The 25983-nt window shown below is 34.9% G+C and overlaps 1 protein-coding gene across 1 annotated transcript in view; it reads left to right on the forward strand.

Annotated features, from left to right (window-relative positions):
* Nucleotides 1-25983, forward strand: part of MIA2 (MIA SH3 domain ER export factor 2) — a 176023-nt gene that overhangs the window by 70753 nt on the left and 79287 nt on the right. The window contains exons 10-17 of the mRNA XM_044664782.1: nt 391-462; nt 4084-4194; nt 4933-5004; nt 10004-10108; nt 14250-14372; nt 17307-17424; nt 18630-18676; nt 19377-19467. Of these exons, the coding sequence (XP_044520717.1) occupies nt 391-462; nt 4084-4194; nt 4933-5004; nt 10004-10108; nt 14250-14372; nt 17307-17424; nt 18630-18676; nt 19377-19467 (739 nt within the window). The remainder of the gene's footprint in view (nt 1-390; nt 463-4083; nt 4195-4932; nt 5005-10003; nt 10109-14249; nt 14373-17306; nt 17425-18629; nt 18677-19376; nt 19468-25983) is intronic.

Genomic DNA, 25983 nt, shown 5'->3' on the forward strand with positions numbered 1-25983 from the left:
AACTAACTTCTATGAACTACTTTGTATTTATTCTTGTTTATATTTATTCTGAATATTCTTACAATTTTTTGTGAGGTCACAGTTTTTGATGCTTTGTATTTGACTACTTAGTGGTTGGCACATAATAGGTGCATAAAAATACTGATTTATTTGCCAGTGAAAATTCACAGGCAGGGATTTGCCATTGTTGTTGTCTCTCTTTGGCCTAGAAAATAGAAACTGAAGGAAATGGTATCAAATATATATATATTCCTATAAAGTAACTTTTTCTAGGATCCTTCAGTCTGCAATCAAAAATATTTTCCTTGCTTATCATATAGTCACCAAAAGCAGATTTGAGACCCTGTGGAAATGTTTTAGAGACTGACAAAGACTGTTGTTTGATTGCAGTATGAATGTCTAGAATCATCTTTAAAGGATGGAAACTTTGAGAAAGAGTCATCAGAAACATCCAATCTGGAGGTAAGAACAGAAGGAAAAGGGGGAATTGTGGAGTGATTTAAGGACACTGGGAAAGGGTATTATTTTTTAAAAAAAATTATAAATCTTATTAAGGCTAGGAAAAGATCATCCTTTAGAGAAGATATACATACTTTCTTCAATAAGAAAAGAAATGTTAATTTTTCTGTTTGGATGGCTAGTTAGAACTTTCCTGGAAAAGAAACAAAAAAAAATTTTTTAAGAGGAAATAGAACACAAAGAAATAACTGAAAACACTGGAAATGGGAGCCTTCATTTGCAAATATGTTTATAAGGCATTTGCATCATTTTTTGGCATTTTGGTCTCATCTCTTATGCAATAGAACATACTCTTACAGCAAAGGGGGTCACATCACAAAGAAGTGATATAAGTTTTAGAAGGTGAAGAATAGATGATAGCAGTGAGTTATTACACATTTTCTAGCTCTTCTTACCATCACTTAACATTCAGATTCCTTAGAGTAACAACTTAGACTTAGAAAAAAGTTTCATATCTAAATTTTTTACAGAAAGTACTTTTAAATTCAGCCAATCAGAGAGTGGGGGTATTGTGTTTATGGATATGTATAAGATAAATTTTGGGAAAGGAAGATTTTACTGATATTTACAGATATTGATAGGTTGTTTCTTTTTCTCCTTTTACCCTATAGATTTTCTCAGCCATTCCACTAGTAGTTTCCAACTACTATGATAGCATCAAAAGATTTGGGCTTAAGTCTAAATAATAAAAGCACTAAATTTATTATTATAAGACATGTTAATCCTGTTTTTGCTTCTTAACCAAAGCTTTTGGGGCTTCAATTTCTACATCTGTAAAATGAGAGAGTAGGCTCTGATTTCGTGAGATCCCTTTCAGCTCCCAATCTTATGTTCATTCATGATTTTTAAAAACTGCAACATGAATTCATGTAAAAATGAGCAAAAATTTCAATTATTCCTTATTTGTGACTTCTGTTATCTCTTGAAACAAATTCATTTTATTTTTATTTTAACAATTGAATAAATGTTAAGTGATAACTACATGAGTATAAAATACTGTGATAGGAACCTGGGAAGTTAAGTAATCTCTGCTCTTATAAGAGATGCATACAAATAAGTATTGAGAAGTAGAATGTTATGCGGCAAAGGAAAGAAAAACAAAATGCTGGAAAATTTGATTTAGAGTTGGAAAGGACAATCTAGATCCAACACCCTCTTTTTGTAGAGTGCATGAAAGGGAAGTAATATGAATTAATGCTGGAAATCTGGAGCCAAATTGTGGAGGGCTTTAAATGCCAGGTAAGGAGTTTGTGTTTTATCCTATAGGTGATAGAGAAATATACAGAGAATTTTCGAAAAGGGGAGTAACACAATGCATTTGTATATTAGGAAGAATATTTTGCTGGCTGAGTAAAGGATGGTTTAGAAAGGAGAGAAACTCAAAATAGAGAAACTGGTTAGAAGGTTTATTAAAGTGGGGGCAGCTGGGTAGCTCAGTGGATTGAGAGCCAGGCCTAGAGATGGGAGGTCCTAGGTTCAAATCTGACCTCAGACACTTCCCAGCTGTGTGACCCTAGGCAAGTCACTTGACCCCCATTGCCTACCCTTACCACTCTTCTGCCCTGGAGCCAATACACAGTACTGACTCTAAGATGGAAGGTAAGGGTTTAAAAAAAAAAAAAAAGAAGAAGGTTTATTAAAGTAAGCTAGAGGAGGCATAATGAGGGAGCCAAGAAGTGATTATGGTTGATCTTGGAGAGAACAATTTCAGAAGAATTGTGAAATAGAAAGGAGTTGAGGAATGAATAGGGTGTTAAAAAGTAGACATTAAGTATAGATTATTCTTTTAGGAGTTCTGACAATAAATGGGAGTGGGGGTTGAAATATAGGATGATATATTGAGGGGATATTAGAGTCAAGAAAGTTTTAGTTGTAATTATTTATTTACTTGCTTTTTAAGTATAACAGTGACTCAGATATGTTTATGGGTGACAAGGAATGAACCATTAGAGATTAACTGAAGGAGAGAGAGAATGAACATTCTTTGAGTAAAGAGGAGGATTATCACTGAGACCTGAAGCAAAAGAGAAGTGAAGAAAGAGAGATTTGAAATGTGGGGATTGGGAAATTAGGAAGAAAAGGTAAAATGGCTTTAAAGTAAGAGACAAAATCATTCTGCAGAGAGATTGGATTGGGGGTATAGTCATGGACTTTGTATAATAAGTTTTGAATAAGCTTCTGTCAAGAGTATGATTGGAGGTCCTTCCAATGAATAAAAGGATTCTTCTGCATTGGTGAGCTTTTATGTGAGATTAGATATTATGATTTTTATATTGAATTCAGTCAACAAAATTTTCTTATTTCTTTCAGTTGAGCTTGGTATGGCAATCAGTGTGAAAAGAGAAGTCAAATAGATGATAGATAAACCCAGGATCAAGAATTAGCAGGGCATAATGACAAAGTGTCAATGATCAAGTTGAAATGAAAAACTCTTAAGGTTAATACTGAAAAGAAGGGAAATGAAGTCAGGGTGATGGATGAGGAAAATAGAAAGGGATAGATAGGCCAGAGGTTTCAAAAAGAAACAAGAACATTTGTAGGAATAAGACTCTAGAAGAGATGATCAACAAAGAAGAATTTCAGAGTTAGAATCTTACCATTTTTTTCAGAGTAGTTGCCTTTTTAAAAATTCTTGATTATCTTTTCTTACCTATTCAGTTCTGGGTGATCAGTAGTTTTTATAGGTGAACAAGAAGTTGACTTAATAGCATCATAATCTATGGGCCAAATAAAAACAGGCAAAGTTACTTTGTGAGATGTTTGTTTTATAGGCTTTAATTGCAAAATATAGTTATTTTTCATTTTGAACTATTATGAGAATTTCTTATGTTAATTTTTAGTATTTTTATACTAATTTTGTTGACATTCCTGAGCCTCATTAACAATGGTTAGCTGCAGATTCAGCCATATTATCAAATGCACCAGCTCTTCTCTTTAAATTACTGATGCTCTTAATGAAATCTTTTTCAGGTATAACTTTACAATACCTGAAGATTTAGCATTTAAAAAAGAAAACCAACATAGTAGTATTGTTTTTTTATTTTGAAGTAATAATGGAAAAACAAAGGAAAGTAGTGTACAAATAAGTTTCCTTTTTAAAAAAATCAAAATTAAAATGTTTTGTTTTTAGTTTTGTATGTGTTAAAATTATTTTGGGATCTTTTTTTGGGGGGGGACGAGTTGTTTGATGGATCACAAATTTTAGAGATATGTTTACTTCATTATCTATAAATCAATTGTAATAATCTAGTACTTGATAATTTCTAATAATAAAAGGTAATAGAAAATTGTAATCTTTTGGCTTCTATAGGGCAAAGATTATTTTTAAAAACTGTTTTTAAGTACATCCCTAATTTTCTGATTGATGTTTTCATTTTTTATTTGTCATTTTTAAATGAATGCCCTACTCATTTTTTCTTTCATACTATCTTAGAAGATACAGATATTTTTAATCATAACAAATAAGCTGATTCAAATTACACAAATTTTTAAAATATAGAAAAGATGTTGATTAGCCCTAACCAAAAATGCTCATGTTACTTTACAAAACTGACATTTTTTTAGGCTGCATATGAGAAACTGAACAAGGCAAACTCTGTACTTACGGATGAAATACATTCTCTAGAAACAGATTTGAAAGAGGAGAAATCTAAACGATCAGAACAAGATGAGTTGGTAAGATTTTTCTGTATCGAGGAATGAAAAGGGAAAGTCAGTGATTTTGACTTTAGAGTTTTTTAAAACATGCTAAAAGAAGTAGCTTACATTTAACCCAGATATTCACATGATGGTTTTACTCTACAAAAAGCAAAGATGAAAATGCTTTAACTTTATAGTTTTTGGTTTTTCTCCTTTTTTTTTTTCTACTTCCCTTCATATTTGGCTTTGGAAATGGCACATTGATATGTATGTGAGTGACTTGCTTAATAAACTTTTGAAATAATGAACCTTTTTTTTTAATGATTATCATGAATTTATTCCTCATAATTTGGAAATATATTAAGGTTTAGCCTAAATATTTTATTTTTTTTTTAAACCCTTACCTTCCGTTTTTGTATCAGTTCTGTGTATCATTTCCAAGGCAGAAGAGACTGGGTGATGTGGGTTAAGTGACTTGGCCAGGGTCACAGAGCTAGGAAGTATCTGAGGTCAGATTTCTCTAGGTCTGTTTCTCAATCCATTGAGCCACCTACCTGCCCCCCAAAGATGTTATTTTAAATGCTGCTTCGATATTTACTATTTATATTACTGGAAAAATTGTTATAAAATAGTGTTAAATTTTTATGCAGTTCTTAGCTAGAAACTAAAAATATTTTGGCTATAAATATGTAATCAGATTTTGTAACATGTTTCTAACAGTGAATAAAATCCCTTACAATTAAGAAAACACAATATAAACACTGTTTTTTTTAGATGGCTGACATTAAAAGACGAATACAATCCCTTGAAGATGAATCAAAGTCTATCAAATCACAAGTGGCTGAAGTAAGTTGAATTGGATAATTATTTTGTAAAGTATACAGACACTTTTCATGTAACATTTTTTAAATGCTCTTAAGAGCTAGCTATAGAAACAAAGAATTTTAGAGTGGGAAGGAATCTTAAAGGCTTAGTTAGAATAGGCCCATCATTTTTATAGATAAGGAAGCAGGTCATAAAGTAAAGTTCTTGATACAGTCACAGTTTTCTACAATCTGACTTTTAAAACTTTTCAGGTTTTTTTAAAAAATTACTTCACTTCATGTACTATATATATTCCAATCAAAATGGGAAGTCCCATTGGCTTACTCTGCCCTCTTGCTCAAACACCCTCAGTGTGTAGAATCAATTTTTTAAAGTTCTTTTCTTCAAGTTTTAATTTAGGGACTACCTCCTCCATGAATTTTCTTCTGACTTCCCCAGTTGAAAGTTTGAGATATAGGTTGAATTAAATTGAGAAAAACTTAATGACTTGCCTCAGGATATAGAGCCAACTAAATAGTGACAGAGCTGGGAATAGAATCCAGATCTCCTGAACTCAACTATATGCAAGCATTCTGTGCTGATAGGTTTTGAGGATTAGTTGTGGGACACATAAAAATGTCAAGTAACTATGAAACTTTTGATAGATACTCAAGTATATATCAATAGATGAGCCTCTGTCTCTAGATTCTCAAGGATGATTATGATTCTACTCTAAGTCTCTGTTAGCTATTAATCTGGCTGCTTCTCCTGCAATTGTTTATATGCATTTATCTTTACTCTGTGACATGTTGCCAGCTTTTTGTAACAATTAACTAATAGGGCATGACTAACTTTCTAAAACTAAATTCTATTTCTCTATACTTGTATCAATGAAATACAAATCTAGTACTCCCTCTCTTCCAGGAAAGCACTTCCTCATATTAAACTGAATTCCAGACATCTAGTCTTTTTTCTTTAGCTATCAGTTATACGATAGTAATTACTTTCTCTTTAGAAGGAACTTTCTTTTTTTTATGATGAACTTTATAAACAGCATTTTTTGATATACATAGAGCAGAAAAAGAATTGTAGATGAAACTATTTGTCTCTGGTTCCTTTCAAACCTTCCTTATGTTTTTTTTCTGGTTTTTTTGTTGTTATTTTTGAACTTTGAAATAGGAGCAAATATCAGCTTTTCCACATACAGAAAACACAAAAAGAGAGTTGTACATGAATTCATGAATATCTATTTTCAATCTTACTTGATCATTGTGTCAATCAGAGTTTTTAAGTCTTTTATAATTATTTTTTATGGTATTGTTTTTATAATATAAATTTTGTTCTGCTTCTGCTCACTTTATTCTGCATCAGTTCTTACAAATCTTCCTTGATTTTTCTGAAACTGGCCTTTTTTCCATTTCTAATGTCATACTTGTGTTGCATTACATCCATATGCAATGTTTTTTTCAGGCATTCCCCAATCGATGGAAATCCCTTTCATTTCCAGTTCTTTACCACTACAATAGAGCTACTATAAATGTTTTTGCATGTACAATACCTTTCCTCTTATTTGGATTGCTTTGGGAGATAACCTATTAGTGGTATTGCTTTTCTTAACAATTTTTATCAAATGGTGAATCCTTTGGGTCTTTGAGTTTATAGAAGACTAGGCAGCTAGGTTCATTTCCTTCTATATATTATGTACTGATTTGTTTCACTTAACCAGCTTATCAACCAGTACTGAACTGTTTTGATGATTCCTACTTTATAGAATAGTTTGCAATAATTGAATTAGTAACTAGATGTTACCAGGGTGGTAATGGCATGTTAATAGGTCGAGGAATGATTGTTCAGGACCAGTTTCAGAAGATTCCCAGGGTTTGGGAAGGTCAACAGGATATAGCTGACAAGATATCAAGTACAATCCAAATAGGGATTTATTGAAGGGAAGGGAAGGTAAGGAAGGGAATTAGGGTAATCTTATCTAAATTATACATTTAATCCTCCCCAATAAATCTACTTGCTCCTTTCAGTGAGATGTTAACTGCACTGTCATTTACCTTTCTACCTGAAATCCCAGTCCCTACAATAAATACACTCCACTAACCCAAATCCCCTTTAGATGATGATAGAGGTGATAAGGTTGGAAGGTAAGCAGGAACAGGGCTGAAGGAAAGGTTCTCACTGACAGATGCCTTGGATGATTCAAGCAGCTTCTGTTGATATATCTCTCAGTCAGCAGAAACAGGATGGACATAGGAACAGGTAGTTGATAAGATGGATCAGAAGGAAAGCCACAGGAGAGAGACTAGTCAGCTCACTAGGTCCACCCCAGGAGACTAGGAAAAACTCAGCCTTCAGCTAAGCTGTCTGTTAGAAGAAGACAGTCCTGTCACTTCTCCAGAATTCCAGAGATTTCCTGCTTCTGCCTTTTCAGCAGCCCATATGCTCTTTTCCTTATAACAAGATCCATTTTTTACCTCTATAGAATTATACTCAGATGTACAGAATGAGTTGTTCTTTGTTGAAAGCCTTTTGGAGTATTTTATTCCAAGTTCTTTTGTCCTTGTTAAAACCCTTCTGTGAACCTCAACTATGATTTGCTTTGGTACTTTCCAGCTAACAAATTGTTTTGTTTTTTTCCTGTTAGAATGTGTTTTTATTTACTTTTAACGATTAAAAGTAAATCACTCCAACAAAAGTATCTGTCATCTCTCAAACACTTGGTTGAGCTCTTGAGTGGAGAGGAGTGAGAATGAAGAGTAAAAACTTACATCTTGTTGTTAGGGTCACATTTAAGCAAGACCTTTAACCCTACTCCCTTACTAGATATCTCAAAGGCCTCCAGAGCCTTTTCCTGAGGAAATCTTTGGGTGATTAAGTACTTGATATCCTCTGACTTGAAAGCATTGAGATTGCCATGGGCCATATATTGTAGTATTGAAATGTGCCTCAGAAGGCCACTTCCCCGACTGCTGCATGTACCAGAGCAATATTCTAGGTATTATTTTTTCCCTTGGATTTTGACTATAACATTTCAGAGAAATTTCATTTTATAGTTTCTTTGAGGAGGTAAACTATATGTTGTTTCTATTTTTACTTTGCTTTCTGATTCAAATAGATCTGTGGAGCTTTCATTTAACATTTCTTGAAATATTGTAACAAATAAAAATTGGTCTAGAGGCTCATTCACCCAATTTATAAGCATGTATTAGTAATGAGAGAGGGAGATAGATTTCATTTAAGGTAAGATCAGATCCCAGATTTCAGCTCAGTATGGTCCCTCCATGTTGTGTTGCTGATTGCCAAGCTCCAGCCCAGAGTGTCAGTCACTTTCTCCTTCCCAAGCTTGCCTTTTAAACCCCACTAGCTCCTCCCTTCCATTGAGATGTTGCATGATGATGTTGCCACTCACACTTGACACCAAGGAATGAAGCCATTAGATATGATGTTAGTCTATAACAGTGGTTCCCAAACTTTTTTGGCCTACCATCCCCTTTCCAGAAAAAATATTACTTAGCCCCCTGGAAATTAATTTTTTTTAATTTTAATAGCAATTAATAGGAAAAATAAATGCACCTGTGGCCATCGCCGCTTCCCCTGGATCACTGCAGCACCCACCAGGGGGCAGTAGCGCCCACTTTGGGAATCACTGGTCTATAATATCCATCGTTGGGGTTCCATGGGATAGAGGTATTTTATTTCACGCAATATGAAATCCAATCTTTTTTTAGGGGTAGAGAGAGGCATGGGTTTCAGGTAGTCTTATGACTCTTAAATAATCTTCTCTGAACTGGTTTCTGGTTCACATGTTTTGGTTAGGAGATAAATTATATTTTTCCCCCTCAGTCTCGATTTTTTTGTAACGTTTTGATTTTGTTACAAAGTGTTCTTCTGGGGGACAGCTGGGTAGCTCAGTGGATTGAGAGCCAAGCCTAGAGACAGAGGTCCTAGGTTCAAATTTGACCTCAGACACTTTCCAGCTGTGTGACCCTGGGCAAGTCACTTGAGCCCCATTGCCTACCCTTACCACTTCTCTGCCTTGGAGCCAATACACAGTATTGTCTCCAAGATGGAAGGTAAGGGTTAAAAAATTAAAAAAAAAAATAAAGTGTTCTTCTGTTTCAAAGGAAGTCATTCATATTCCAATATTCAAGGAGTCTTTACTTAGGTAAGGTCTGGGAGTTCTTGAACTATGGGAAATTAGACCTTTGTCAGAGAATTTTGTTATAGAGAGCTTCAGTCTTCTTTTTTAATTAGTTAAAAAAAACTTACCTTCTGTCTTAGAACCAATACCAATAATTAATAATAATAATAATAAAAATCTTACCTTCTGCCTTAGAACCAAAACAGAAGAGTGGTAAGGGCTAAGCAATGGGGCTTAAGTGACTTGCCCAGGGTCACACAGCTAGGAAGTGTCTGAGGCTAGATTTGAACCCAGGACTTCCCGTCTCTAGGCCTGGCTCTCAATCCACTGAGCTAGAGAGCTTCCATTCTTAAAGACCATCAGATTTGGCTTAATCATGGTATTGTAAACTTGGAACTCCTTGGATATTTGGGTTCTTATTGCCTTAGGGCTTCCTTATTGGAGTGCCCCAGTCTTCTGCCTCCCTAAAACACAGCACTATAGGCTCTAACTATCTTTGGAGGGTTTATGGTTTGCCATTTGGAGAACATCATAGTGCTACTCTCACTCAGCTTTTCAGATGGATCCTTTCCTTAGTGCCCACAGGCTGTCCCCTAGTGCAGAGCTGGGTTTACAACAGTTTCTCTTTGTTTCTTGATTCTTATTTAGTCTAGTGCTCTTTTTTGTTCTATGTTGGAGTACTTCTGTTAAAACTCTGTTGCTTTGCCCTTTTTCACTACCACCTTAACTGGAAGTCAAGTTTAAATGCTAGCTTCTGCCACTTTTCCTGCAGATCCCTCAGTTTCCTTATCTGTATAAAATGAAGTGGCTAGATTAGCTTCATTCATCTAAAAATGTTTGTTTTATTTTACTAGTTATTCATAGTTGTTCTCAACATTTTCTATTTTTTTTTAGGCCAAAACAACCTTAAAAGTGTTTCAGATGAATGAAGAACGACTTAAAACATCAATAGAAGATGCATTGGAAGAAAATAACCATCTTCAGGAAAGCCAAAAACAGGTTTGTACAGTTTAAATATTCACTAATTTAGGAGCACTCACATTTCAAATTTCCATACACATGAAGGCTTGAATCAAGCTAAACCAGAACCAATGATGGGTTGGTTCTACATGATAACATTACATTTTTTGTAGTCACTATATTTCCTTCTCTGTGGCTTATTAATTGTAACAAGGTCATTGTGGGTTGTGTGTTCTTGGCAAGTGGCAGGCAGATGAATGTGACAGTATAGTACCTCCTATATCTTTTATATAGGTTGAAAGTCAACAGGGTTGACCCTTAATACAACATGAAAAATAGATGAAAACTTTATTGTTCATTGTTTCCCTTTTATTTGTTCCTTCCCATCCTGGTGACTTTTTTCCTTTAGAAATAAAAATAATCTTAGATAATGGTAATCTACTATTAATTTAGTAGAGGGCCCAGACTGAAAGGAACCACATCCAGCAGAGATCCTGATCCCCAGAGCAAAATATGTCCTCAAGGGCCTGTGCTTCTTCACTCAATGCCACCATTCTAGTTCAGCCACTCATCACTTATTACTTAAGACTATGACCACAGTCTCCTAATTCATCTACTTGCCTTAAGTTTTTCCCTTTTAAAATCCATTTTTGACATAATTGCCAAAATAACATTTTTGAGGCACTTATCTGACTCTTTAATTCCTCTTATTCAGACTCCATTGGATAAAATATAAACTCATCAGCTTGGCATGAAAAACCTTTCACAATATGATTCTAGATTACCTTTTCAGGCTTTTCATATTCTTCCACTTCATGCATTCCACGTTCCAGCCAAACTGGCCTGTCTCCTGTTTGCTTAACTCAGCATTTCATCTCCTGTCCCCTTTCCTTTGTACAGGCTGACCCATGTCTACAATGAATTCCCTCTTTTCTTTGCTTTCTTAGAATCTAGGCTTCCTTCAATTCTTAAATCTTATACTACCTCTTATAGGAAACTTCTTGATCTTGTAGTTAGTGTTCCCTTTTCAAATTATTATATATATGATTATCTAATTTACATACTACATCTCCCCAGTAGAATGTAAGCTTTGTGTCACCCACAAATTTGATTAGCAAATTAGGTCACTCTACTTGAAACTTCTTTCCCAGTTGAATTATTATTGACTACTCTTTGTGATTGGCCACTCATCTAATTCAAAACCCACCTCATAGTCCTCATACCTGGTCCATATTCTCCCATCTTTTTCATATGAGAAACTTGGTTAAATGCTTTGCTGTAGTAAACCATATCTATATCATCAATCTGACTTACAAGTTTATATGTACTATCAAAAAAGAAAGTTACCCTGGTTTGCCTTATAATAAAACCTGCCCTTTTTTTGATTTTCGTTTCCTTTTCTCTAAATTTTTTGGTCTGGATTTGTCTTTGACTTCATTAGGTATTAGAGACTCTGTAATGAGGAAACTTCCTCTACTCAGGCATACTGGCAACTGTTTTGGAACTCTGAGAGGTTAAGTGATTGGTCCCAGGTCATATAGCCAGCATGAAAGAAATGGAATCTAAAGTTCTCTCTTTGATGCAAATGCCGCCTCTCTTTTCTATATTTAGCTGTTCCTTTAATATTGTACTCTAGAATTTTTCCAGGAATTAAAGCTAGAGCCTATAATTTAGTTTCTAAATCTCCTCCCCCCCTTTTATTATTAGTTATATCATGTCAGCATTTTCTCTTCTCTAATCTTGAAAACTCCTTTTTCTGCAGTTAGAGATCACTGCTGATACAAAGTTATCTCTGCCCTTGTTTTCAGTTCCTTTGGTTCAGCTGGTCCTGGTGACTTAACTCACTAGGGGCAGCTGAATATTTTCTTACTTCCTCCTGCTTGTTCTGGAAGCAGCTCCTTTTTAGCTTTTTTTTTTTTTTTTTTTTTTTTGTCCTTTCCAGGGCATAGGTTGTTCTTCAAAACAGAAACAAATAAGAATTGGGCCACTCTGTCTTCTCTGGGTCATCGTGTACTGCTGCTTCTTCGTGTACTGCTCTGTTCTTTCACTGCTGCTCTCCTGACATCATAATTACTTGGGTTTGCTGCATTGATAGTGACAATTTTCCTCTTCCCTTTGCCTTTTTGGTTTAAAGCCCTGTTGATTATATTTACACTACTCCAGCTAAATATTTTCTTGCCACCAGCCTTTGTTAGACATGCATCCTAGCCAGGAATTTGTTTAGAAACCTAAATCCTATTCTTATGCCATCTTTTCATCAGCTATTCACATTGTAGTTCTCCTTTTCACTTTTGAAGCCCTCATCTTCTTTAGGGAGCAGTGATGAAAATATCAGTTATGCCTCTAATTCTTAGAAACCTTTTCCTTATATCAAACCCAAATCTACTTCTGCTTCTTTTCAAGTTTTGCCCTTTGTAAGAGGGGAGACTAGATATTTAAGGTGTAGTTGCCAGAAATCGATTAACTCAATTTCAAAATAAAATAGACCCAAGTCAGGATGACTTTTATGGTGGTTTATTTACAATTAGGAAGGTTGAAGATAGGGAAGTTGAGAGAGAGAAACTCTGACCCAAACCTGAGGCCCGAACCAGGTAGGAATTTAGAGGCCCCAGCAGAGGGGCACAGAGGTTAATTAAACAAGGCTTCTAGCCACAAGGCCTCCTCCAATAAGAGAGGCCTCCTTAAGGCTAGAGTCTCCAGAAACACCAAGGGAAGAGAAAGAGAGTCAGCCTAATTTACCCACGTGACAATTCAAAGGGAAGCAGTCTGAGGTCTCACCAGAGAACCTTCAACACCAAGTTCAAAGTGCCAACCCCTCCATAGGAAGTTACCATCATATTTAAAAGATAGCATCTTTTGTCACTTCCTGCATTCACCTCCAATTTCAAGTGGACAAATGGCAGCCTTGACATTGTTTTGGACTGGCCAAAGGGCAGTCCCTTGTTTTTGATTTGTTACTTACTATCATGTATGGGTCACAGACCTCCCCTTTCCCCATTTAATTCTAAGTTGGGTGGGGTGACATTTCTGTTGGCTAAAGTCTAAACAATGAATGAGGATGAGCTAATTCCATTTACACACCTTGGGCAGTCAAGTAGAAAAATCCAAATCCAATCCTTCTAAATGATAGCCCTGCACATCCTTGAAGATAGCTATAAAAGTCCCCCATTTCTTTTCTTTAAGTTAACACTCTCTATTTGGTCCTTCTCTAATCATTCTATACTGGGTACAGATTAATTATTCTAAAACATAGTTTCATATCTATCACTTTCCACTTCATATACTTTTAGTGACGTTCCATTTCCCATAGGAATAGTAACAACTAATGATAGGCCTAGTTTGGTATTGAACACCCTCCATAATCTTTCTCTTACTGACTTTTCCAGGATTATCTCTAACTACTCCCCTCTATTTACTCTTCACTGCCACAGACTAGTCTTCTTATTATTCTTCAAAAAACCATTTTTCACATTCCTACCTTTTTGCTTTTAGTCTCTTCTCTTCCTAGCCCAGAGCCACCACCCATGCTTATCTTCTCATTCTTTCAGGTCTGAAACACATTAACAAGCATTGTTTTCCTTAGCCTTTTCTACTAAATTTCATCCATTTCTGAAAACCTAGTCCACCATCTCTGACAACTAAAGCTTTCTGGTCTCTCCTCCCTATGGAGGCCTATAATACTTATTCTTGGTGTCACTTATTTTGCATAAATTATATATTAAGAGAAAGCAAGTAAGTGGCTCAGTATGTAGAATACTGGGTTTAGTTTTAGAAAAACCGGATTTCACATCCTAACTCAAACTAGCTATATGACTATTGACAAGTCTCTTAACTTCACTCACTTTTAATTTCCTCATCTGTAAAAGATAAGAGGGTTGGGATAAATGGCTCCCAAAGGCTTTCCCATCTCTTAATTTATTATTGTTTAACTATATTGTCATTTATCTTATGACAAAAAAATCTAATGTTCTTAAAATATATACATATGTCCTCTTTTCTTAGTTTATAAGCATCTTAAAGATAGGGAACATTAAAAAAAACAACACTTTCTGAATGTGCATTCCTATCACCAGGCAAAGTGTAAGTAGCAGGCTACATTTATTTACTTAAAAACACTACATTTATTTACATATCTAAATATGCAAATGGAAAATACACTAATTATTTTATGGGATTCTAGCTTTTACAAGAAGCTAAAGGATGGAATGAACGATTGAATGAACTTAATGAACAGAAAAACATGCTAGAAACTTCTAAAGCAAATATGGAGCAAGTTATAACTAATAAAGAAGGTCAGATCAAGGTAAGTCCTTTTGGATTTGAACTTTGGTCACAGTTTTTGGATTCAGTAGAATGTTTTACTTTCTTTAGCATTCATTAATTCATTCAGCTTGTTATTTAATAAACCATAGAATTACAACCTTTCTTGATTCTTATTTAAAATTTATTTGTACTAAGCTAGATGAAACTTGCCTACCATGAAGAGTACATATCCATTTTAACAAATTAAAGTCTGATGGCTTTCTGTGAAATTCAGCAGTGGGAATATTTATCCTATCCTATTCCTAGGCACCTGTTTCAGAAATGTCAAAGTTAGAGAAGTCTCATGTGGAAAAACACATAATAATCATAACTGGTATATCATGAAAAAATGCTCCAAATCAGCTTGATTGATGCAAATTAAAACAACTTGAGATACCAGCCACAATTATCAGATTGGCTATATGACAGAAAAGGAAAGTAACAAATGTTGGGGGGAATGTGGGAAAATTGAGACACTAATTGTAAACTGCTTTCAGCCATTCAAGAGAGCAATTTGGAACTATTACCAAAGGGCTATAAAACTGTGCATCATACCCTTTGACCTCACAATACCACTACTAGATCTATACTCAAAAGAGATTTTTAAAAAAAAGGAAATTAACCTATATGTGCAAAAATATTTTTAGCTTTTCTTTTTGTGGTGGTAAAGAATTGGAAATTGAGGGGATACCCATCATTTGGGGAATGGCTGAACAAGTTGTATTATATGATTGTGAGAGTCATGCTATAAGAAGTAATGAATACACTGCTCTCAGAAAAACCTGGAAAGATTTTTATGAACTGTTGCAGAGTGAAATGAGCAGAACCAGAAGAACATTGTACACAGTAATAGCAATATTATGCGATGATCAACTGCGAATGACTTAGCTATTCTCAGCAATACAGTGATCTAAGACAATTCTACCCCCAGAGAAAGAAATGATAGTGTCTGAATGCAGATTGAAGCATACTTTTTTTTAACCCTTATTTTCATCTTAGAATCAATATTGTGTATTGGTTTCAAGGCAGAAAAGTGATAAGGACTAGCCTACACAAAGGAAGGTTAAGTGACTTGCCTAGGGTCACAAAGCTAGGAAGTGTCTGAGTTCAGATTTGAACCCAGGACCTCCTGTTTCCAGGCCTGGCTCTCAATCTGCTGGGCCACCTAGTTGCCCCATGATTGTCCAATGTATAACCTATATCAAAATGGTTGCCATCTCAGAAAAGGGAGAGTAGAGAGAGGGAGGGAAGAAAAGAATTTGCAACTTGATGGTACTTGCCTATAGTCCTCACTACCTGGGAAGCTAAGGCTGGAAGATTGCTTGAGCCCAGGAGTTCTGGGTTTCTCTGTACTGTGCCCAATTGGGTATCTGCACCAAATTCAGCATCAATATGGTGACCCCCCCCCTTTTTCCAGAGAATGGGGGCCACTAGGTTACTTAAGGAGGGGTGAACCATTCCAGGTCACAAAAACAAATGTTAAAAATTGTTTGTACATGTAATTGGGAAAAAAATAAAGTAGTAAATTTTTTTAAAAATAGAATTTATCTGGAAGAAGAAGTGACCAGGAATCTCAAGAGAAATAATGAAAATAGATAGTAAAGAAGGAACCTAGTAGTACCAGACACCAAACTATACTCTAAATCCATAATCATTAACCTATTTTGGATTAGTTTAAGAACACAAAAAATCAGTGAAACAAATCTGTTGTACAGCCAATGAACTTTTACTGTGGTGAGAAGCCAGTGAATTTTAGTACTGTAGTAATCCTAAAGAACCTTACCTGTGGTAGGAGTTTACTGTTGAACAAAAACTGCTAGGAAGCCTGGAAAGCAATCTGGTAGGAATTAGGTTTAGCCTCAGACCTCTAAGCCCATTCCAAAATGGAGTTCCAAATGGGTACATGACTTAGATAGAGATTATATCATGAACAGATTTAGAAGAGTGGTGAAGAGCCCATTTGTAGCTGTGTTAAGGGAGAATTCATGAATAAATGAGAGGTAGAGAGAATCATAAAAAGGTAAAAAGGACAGTTTTGATTACATAAAATTAAGACTTTTCCACAAATAAAACTACTGTATTAATATTAATTGGAAAACAATTTACTGGGAAAAACTATAATAGATTTCTTTGATAAAGATCTGATATCTAGGAAATTAGATATATAAGGAATTGATTCAAATGCATAAGAACAAGAACCATTACCTAATAGGTAAACCATCAAAGGATATGAACAAGCAGTTCTCAAGTTTAAGCTCTCAACAGCCATGTGAAAAAAAAAATACTTTAAATCTTTAATAACTAGAAATTCAAATTAAAATAATTGAGGTTCTCTTTCACTCATATGGAAAAGATGACTAAAAAGAAAAATGACTTGTTGGAGGGTGCATCTGCTCCAGCTTTATTTATTTATTTTTTTTTTGCTCATCAGAATTCTTACCTTTGGATTTATTTTCTCTTTAAAATCTTTTCTCCCAGTGATTTCAGTTACAGATTTCTTTGATGTTCTTTATTCCAATTTTTAGAGAATTTTTATGTGAAATAAAATATATTCTTCAATTTTATACTCCATAGCCATCAGTACAAAGCTGGTTACTCTTGAAAGTACTTCTGCAGCAAGTTGAAAAACTGTTGCAATATATTGACTTCTATGATTACCTTTTTTCCAAAGTCACATAAAAATCTTTTTGTCGAGCAACAAGTGATTAGAAAAATTAGTTTTGGTTAGTAGAAGTAATTAAATATTTGTGAAATATACTGTTTGAAAGATTTTTTGTTCTGTTTACCACTTACATATATTTTAATGGTATGGATTAATACTAGAAATGGTGTATTAATTATCATAATATAGGTAGTACAAATAAAGTAGAATTTGAAAGCCATTATTAATCTGATAATTAGAATCACCTTTTTTTCCTTTTTGATAATTCTCAAGTCTCTGACAGAATGCTTGCTGAAGATGAAAGATTGGGCTGCTGCACTGGGGGAAGATGTCTTTGATAATCATTGTGAAGCTGAAATAAATAGCGATTCAGCAATTGGAGAACATTTAGGTATTCTGAACTGAACTTCTGAAACTTCTCTTTTTGCTAAAAAAATTTAAGTTAGATGCTGGGTTTCTGTTTTCAATAATTTTGATATGTGTAAGGCACACTAAAAAAAACATGAAAATAATGCACTTGATGTGTGCATTAAGTAGATTAAAATGTTTTTCATTTCATTATTCATAGCTTACTACTCCAATTTTAGGGAGACCTTGTTCTATTATTTTCTTTATGTTCTATTATTTTTAAACCTTTACCTTCCATCTTGGAGTCAATACTGTGTATTGGTTCTAAGGCAGAAGAACAGTAAGGGCTAGGCAGTGGGGGTTAAGTGACTTGCTGGGAAGTGTCTGAGGCCATATTTGAACCTAGGACCTTCTGTCTCTAGGCCTGAAATCCACTGAGCCACCCAGCTGCTCCTGTTCTATTATTTTTAATCTTGGTTGAGAATTAGAGAGGTCAGAGTTATTTTAATATGCTGAATTCATTGCCATTCTTAAATTAACACTCTTGACTTTAACATAACATACCTTTTCTTTTTTGGTTGGGAGTGAAAGAGTGTAAATAAGAAAAAATTTTTTTAAATTCTTACCTTCTGTCTTAGAATTGATACTAAGTGTCTGTTCCAAAGCCGAATCACAGTAAGGGCGAGGCAATTGAGATTAAAGTAATTTGCCCAGGGTCACACAGCTAGGAGGTGATCTGAAGCCAGATTTGAACCCAGGTTTTCCTGACTCCAAGCCTGGTGCTCTATCCACTCACTAAGCCATCTAGTTGCCCTCAAATGTTGGCTTTCTAAACTCACTTATATGCTGAAAAGAAGTTATCACCCTAAACTGAGTATACTTAGTGTTGTCTTTGGGTTGTTTGTCCTGCATTTCACCTACTTAAAAAATTATTTATGTTAGAGGAAAGAATACTTTTCTAAAATCTTATTTTAACTCACTGCAGTTCAATTGACATTTCAGTGTTATGGGATACTAAGAAGAGTGAAGGAAGTTAGTAATAATATGGGGGCCTCAGTTATAATTTTCCTCTTAACACTCCCACTCCTACCATAGTGTGTGAAAATTCCGAGGCAGACCTGTCTTATACCTAATTCTCCATAATTGCAAGTGTCATGTTATTATTTTAACAGTAAATTGACTAAAAGTATTATGACAGTGTACCATTTATTGTTTTATTGTTGTGTTTGTTTTTATTATTTGTTATAGATGATCATCAAAAGAAGACTGTGAAAAAACTGATTTATGCTGCAAAGGTATGTATTTCTTAATGATAATAACAGCATATGAAAGGGATACACAGAAAGATAGGCAGCAGTTTCCATTTTAATTCCAGAAAATATAGCTGTATGAACATATTTAAGAATTGATTAGGATTGTATACATAGATTTTTATTACTGAAGCATCACTCAGATGTTTGAGCTGTACAAATTATACTTTCAACGTTTGACATTTTTAAATGACAATTTCCCAAGTTCAATTAAAAGTTTTCTGTATTTACATATATTCCCCTCTAATCATTCCCTTTTTCTTCCTCTTAAATTCCAATCTCTACCCCATTTTTAATAAGTAAAAGATACATTTTTCTCATATTATCTTCCCTTCCTCATCAGTAATCTGCATTTTCAAATGCTACAGTACTGATAACTCTGAAGTCTTTGTAACTAAATAAAGGGTACTTAATCACTGTATCTACATCTTCTGCTCTTTATTAACTCTTCAGGGGCTTTTCTTTGGATGGGTTCCTATTAGTTATGACCCTGGTAGCCTGAGAACATAGGCTTAATTGGGCAACAAATATTTCTTTATAGTCATCCTTCCAGATCCACAAAGAGGTAAAATACTTGGAAAAAATAGGAGAGGATAATTGTGCGAATTGAGTAAATAGTGTTATGCATTTATATTGATATACTGTTTTCCTTTTTTTATTTAAAATTATTTTATACTTTATGAAGTTGAATGCTTGTTTAAAAACCGTGGAAGCAGAAAGGAACCATATATATTCCCAATTGTCTGATGAAGATAAAATAAAAGATGAGCTTAAAGGTAATCCTTTTACAGACCTTTGTGTTTTTTTTGTTTGTTTGTTTGTTTGTTTTAATATGGCCTTTCATCTTAGATTCAATATTACTATTGGTTCCAAGGCAAAAGAATGGTAAGGTTAGGCCTAGGGATTAAGTGGTCTGCCCAGGGTAATACAGCTAGGAAGTGTCTTGAGACCAGATTTGAACCCAGTCTTGGATTCATGTCTCCAGGTTTGGCTCTGAATCCACTGATTCACTTAGATTCATCACAAGACCTTTTTTTTCAAAAATCATTGTAGTCTACCATACTATAGATAATACCAAGGTTAATTGATTCCCACTCTTGGGAGAGGGAATGTAACCTTATTGCTTTTAGGCTTTTACATTTTGAAGGAATGTTAAATTTAGTTATTTCTGTTTGCTTTGTAAAGATTTTTGTAAGTTCTCTTATTTTTACTAAAACATTTTAACTAGATTTGTCTGAATTATGTTATAGTATAATTAATACAATTGTAAATTAAACACGTGAAAAAGTGGAATTTCAAAAACCTTTTTCACTATATAGTTATATAACCCAGTGACATAAATTTAAAGTTTGTTCCACAAGTAATGATGACATAGTGGTTTCAATTTTTAATTACAAGTAATAATAATTATATTTATATGGGACTTTAACATTTGTAAAATATTTCTCCCTCTTTTGATTCTTAAAACTTTTTCAAATAAGAAAATAGACTAAACCAGATAAGTGATTTTATAACCATGTAGTTAGCATGTGTGAGAGGATTTAATTCCATGATTTCCTGACTTAAGTCCATCAATCTATCCACAAGGCTGCCTTTCAGAATAGACCTCTAAAAGAAGTATTGCCTCATTTTATGTATATTCTTGCCATGCAGTTGAGTCTTCAACATGAATATGCTGTACTGGAGTAATTTAGTATTGAAATTGAGCATTTACATGTTCTGTCTGAAACTTTCATAGTGTTTTCTTTTTCATAAAGCTGACAAATATATAGACCTAGTTCCTTAAAAATTTGGGGTAAGGGGAGGGGAAGCCGTCCACCAACTCCACAAAGATTCCGAGTGTGTTGGACACTCAGAAAGGGGAACCAAGGACTGAGTGAAAATGGGTAACGGGTTAAAAACTAGTGGAAAGAGATCATAAGGCGAGAATAAAGACACGCAGATATAGAAAGCTTTGGCATAAGGTAGACAGACAGCGAATAAGCTCTGGTGCTCAAAAGCTTAGAAGGTTCAGAGCTCTCATGGTCAAGAGCTTAGATGGTTCAGAGCTCTCCTTTCTCAACTGTCATATAGCTACTTTTATTGGGGTTACAACTGTATGGGGGGAGGGAAAGGGGAGAGCCAAGTGGTCTGTTACATTAACATTATGAGGTAATCATCAGGAGATACAAACTGTTGGAACCAAAACAATAGGTAGAGCTAACATCTAGATCAGGAATCCATGTGGCCTAAGGTCTACAAATAAAATGCTAATTGATTGGTTTTGGTAAAATAAGGAGGCTGAGATAACTGACCAGTCTTCCAGAGTGTAGCCTTAGGGAAGGGCTAGGAATTTGGCAAGGCTGAGGTTCAGTTTAACTCAAGGTTACAGAAATCAATCATAAGCAATACAAGAGTCAGTTTTGGGGCACTCAGAATAATATCACAATTAATGTATACCTGGATTGCTACAGGAGGCTTCCCAGAGTAGATGATGTCTGAGATTAAATCCATGAATGAAAGAAAGATTAATTGTGAAAGGTGGAGTGTTTCTAAGGTATGGGCTATATGCACAACTAGATGATGGAAGATAAAATGCTAAGTTTAGGGAACAACTAGTTTTTTTTCAAACATAGAATATGTGAAGGGAAGTAATGTGATAATGACAAGTAGATTTTGGAATTAGATTGTGTGTGTGTGTGGGGGGGGCAGTCTTTAAAGCAAGGTTCAAGAGTTTGGATTTTTTCCTAGAAGAAATAAAAGGAGTAGCTGAAAGGTTTTGAGTAGGGAAATAACATTTTAATACCTGTATTTAAGTTTATTTTGATAGCTGAGTAGAAAATGGATTGGAAAGGGAAGAATTATTAGACCAATTAGAAAAGCTCTCTGTCAGTAATTGAAGTGAGAAATGATGAGGATCTCAGGGAGGTAACCTTGAAGTAGAAATAAAGGGGAGAGATGTGGATTTAAAACAGATTGGCTGGGTAGTGAGGAAGAGAAAAGAGTCAAAAATGACTTCAAATTCCCTAGGTGATTGGGAAGATAGTGGTATTCTCAGCAGAAAAAAAGAGAAGTTCAGAAGAGGAAGATTATGCATTCACTTTTGGACATGTTGAGTTTTAAATGCTGACAAGACTTCCAGGTAGATGTATACAGCTGGTGATACAGAGATTAGATAGATAGATTGGATAGATAGATTTGAAATTAACTGTATAAAGATAATAAATCACAAACTCACAGAATTTTAGAGTTGTAAAAGACCTCAGAGGCCATGTAGTATAGCTAAAAATTGAAAAATAATTCCTTCTACTATGCAGTGAATAGGGTTATCTTCAAAGCCAGAAAGACCTAGATTCAAATCTTGCTTCTGATTCATATTGGCAAATGACTCTGAGCAAGCTATTGAACTTACTGTGCTTTAGGCATTTATTGAAGAGAAAGTTACAAAAAAGGTGTTGGCCCAAATTGGTAGAGTGAGTTCCCCATACCAGTGAAATCACGCATCTCTTCTGTTTCCTAAATACTTATCAAATATTCATCCAGCCTTCATTTAAAGATTTTCAGTAAGGGGAAGCTTATTACTCTAATAGTAGCCTATTCAATTTTGGAATAGTTATAATTGTTAGAAATCTCATGTTAGGTCTGAATGTGCCCTTTGCAATTGCCCATCTTAGTTATTTCTTTTTCCAGCTAGTCCTAACATGGCATAAATTCGATACCCTTTGCTTCCCTGATTGTACCTCTTTGTATATCCTCTAGCTTATCAATGTTCTTCCTCTAATGTGGTACCTCAGACTAAACACAGCAAAATGCCCTGAGAGTTCCTGGCAACCCAAGGGCACATCAGTTTGCTAAGCTGCTGTTAAACTGTTGACTCATATTTGTCTTGAAGTCTACTAAAATCTCCAGATTTTTTTCAGATAAATTTCTTTTTAGCCATGATTCCTTCATCTTATACTTTGATTTATCACTTTTGTATTTCATTTTATTAGATTTATCTAAATATTTTAGACCATTTTGAATCCTGATTTTTGTTATCTGACATATTAGCTCTGCTTCCTAAGTTTGTGTCATCTGCAAATCTGATAAGCATGCCATCTATGCCCTTCCCTTTATTTATTTGTTTGTTTGTTTAGTTGTTCATTCATTCAGTTGTTTATTTATTTATTTGTTTGTGCGTGCCCTTACCTTCCATCTTAGAATCAGTACTATGTATTGGTTCCAAGGTAGAAGAGCAATAAGGGCTAGACCGGGGTTGGCAATGTATGGCTCTTTCTGCAGGAGCCATAAAGTCAATTTTTTTTTCAGGCACTGTTACAGGAGCGTGCACTATGAGCACTGTACAGCTCTCACAGAATTACATTTTAAAAAATGTGGCGTTTATGGCTCTCACGGCCAAAAAGGTTGCTGACCTCTGGGCTAGACAATGAGGGTTAAGTGATTTGCCCAGGGTTACACAGCTAGGAAGTGTCTGAGGCCAGATTTGAACCCAGGGCAGGTGCCCTCATCTATCCCTTTTTAAATCAGAGGCATTGTTAAACATTTTACACTGCATAACACCCAAGTCACAGATACCCTGGGCCCTCCTTTGGACACCATCTAACATGTTGATATCAAACTGTTAACTCTTTGGTATTGAGTAGTCAACCAATTTTGAATTTATCTAGTTGTATTATCTTCTAGCCCATATCTCTATGACTTTGCCACAAGAATAGAGACTTCAACAAATGCTTATCCAAAATCTAGGTTACTTATAGCTTTGGAATTTTGCTTCTCTGCCAGTTTGGTAATAACCTGTCAGAAAAGAAATTATTCTGGGATGATCTGTTTTTGATGAAGTCATGTTGGCTCTTTCCATTTGCCATTTCTTTTTCTAGATTTCAAGTAAATTTACAGAAGTGGATGAGAGGAAAAGGGCATAGAGAAAGAAGTGGTTCCAGGACTGAGCCTTGGAAGATAGCCATTTTTAGTGGAAAACGGACAGATTTTCCACCATAGGAGCTTTAGAAAGAGTGAGCAAAAAGGTAGAGGAGAAGAACCACGGGAAAGTAGGGTCATAGAATCCAGGGAAGAGAAAATATTTGGAGGAGGGAATGATCAACAGCATCAAAAGCTTCCAAGAAGTTAAGGGGAATCTTAACTGAGAAAATGCCATTACATTTATTTAATTTAAGATTGTTTTAATAGCATTTTGTTTTGAAACTTGTCACTTCCCACCAAAGAAATCTCACCATATATATAGTACTTTCCTTATGGAGAGGGAACAGGGGATAGGAATTAAAACTAATTTCATTGATATAGGAAACTCCTAGATGAGGAATTTCCTTTAAGTCAGCACTGTCTCTGCAATTTATAATCCTATAGAGTTCCCTAAATGCCTACATATGCTAGAGGCAGGACTTGAACACAAGTCTTCCTGGCTTCAAGGCCAGCTCCGTTTCTACTCAAAGTGCAGTGGAAAGAATATTATACTTAGACCCTCTTGGGTTCAGAATATGATTCTGCCAATTATTTCCTGTAACTTTGGGTGAGTTACCTGTCAAATGAAAGGAATAGGTTTAGGTTGCCTCTGAAGTCTTTTCCAGGTCTAGATCTATTATTTTATGTTCCTATTATTCCTAAGTATATTACCAGAGAGAAAAACATTTTTTTAATATTACTTATTTCTTTTTTTTTAATTTTTTAATCATGTATTAATATTCATTTTTAACATGGTTACATGATTCATGCTCCTACTTTCCCCTTCACCCCCCGCTCTCCCCACTACCCATGGCTGATGCACATTTCCACTGGTTTTAATATGTGTGATTGATCAAGACCTATTTCAGAATTGTTGATAGTTGCATTGGTGTTGTAGTTTCGAGTCCACATCCTCAATCATGTCCTCCTCAGCCCATGCGTTCAAGCATTTGTTTTTCTTATATGTTTCCTCTCCTGTAGTCCTTCCTCTGAATGTGGGTAGCGTTCCTTTCCATAAATCCCTCAGAGCTGTCCTATGTCATTGCATTGCTGCTGGTACAGAAGTCCATTACATTCGATTTTACCATAGTATATCAGTCTCTGTGTACAATGTTCTTCTGGCTCTGCTCCTTTCACTCTGCATCAGTTCCTGGAGGTCTTTCCAGTTCACCTGGAACTCCTGTAGTTTATTATTCCTTTTAGCACAATAGTATTCCATCACCTGCATATACCACAATTTGTTCAGCCATTCCCCAATTGAAGGACATACCCTCCTTTTCCAGTTTTTTGCCACCACAAAAAGCGCAGCTATAAATATTTTTGTACAAGTCTGTTTTTCTATGATCTCTTTGGGGTACAATGGTATGACTAGATGAAAGGGCAGGCATTCTTTTATAGCCCTTTGAGCATAGTTCCAAATTGCCAGCCAGAATGGTTGGATCAGTTCACAACTCCACCAGCAATGCATTAATGTCCCAGTTTTGCCACATCCCTTCCAGCATTCATTACTCTCCCCTTCTTTCATTTTAGCCAATCTGCTAGGTGTGAGGTGATACCTCAGAGTTGTTTTGATTTGCATTTCTCTAATTATTAGAGATTTAGAACACTTTCTCATGTGCTTATTGATACTTTTGATTTCTTTACCTGAAAATTGCCTATTCATATCTCTTGCCCATTTATCAATTGGGGAATGGCTTGATTTTTTTATACAATTGCTTTAACTCCTTGTATATTTGAGTAATGAGACCCCTGTCAGAGTTTTTTGTTATAAAGATTTTTTCCCAATTTGTTGTTTCCCTTCTGATTTTGACTACATTGTTTTTGTTTGTACAAAAGCTTTTTAGCTTAATATAATCAAAACCATTTAATTTACATTTTGTAATTTTCTCTAACTCTTGCTTGGTTTTAAAATCTTTCCTTTCCCAGAGATCTGACAGGTATACTATTTTGTGTTCACTTAACTTATTTATAGTTTCCCTCTTTATATTCAAGTCCTTCACCCATTCTGAATTTATCTTGGTGTAGGGTGTAAGATGTTGATCTAAACCTAATCTCTCCCATATTGTTTTCCAAATTTCCCAGCAGTTTTTATCAAATAGTGGATTCATGTCCCAAAAGTTGGGCTCTTTGGGTTTATCATACACTGTCTTGCTGATGTCATTAACCCCAAGTCTATTCCACTGAACCTCCCTTCTATCTCTTAGCCACTACCATATTGTTTTGATGAGACTGCTGCTTTATAGTATAGTTTAATATCTGGTACTGCTAGGCCCCCTTCCTTCACATTTTTTTTCATTATTTCCCTTGATATTCTTGATCTTTTGTTATTCCAAATGAAATTTGTTATAGTTTTT

Source organism: Gracilinanus agilis, chromosome 2 (assembly GCF_016433145.1).
Source record: "Gracilinanus agilis isolate LMUSP501 chromosome 2, AgileGrace, whole genome shotgun sequence".
Lineage (NCBI taxonomy): Eukaryota > Metazoa > Chordata > Mammalia > Didelphimorphia > Didelphidae > Gracilinanus > Gracilinanus agilis.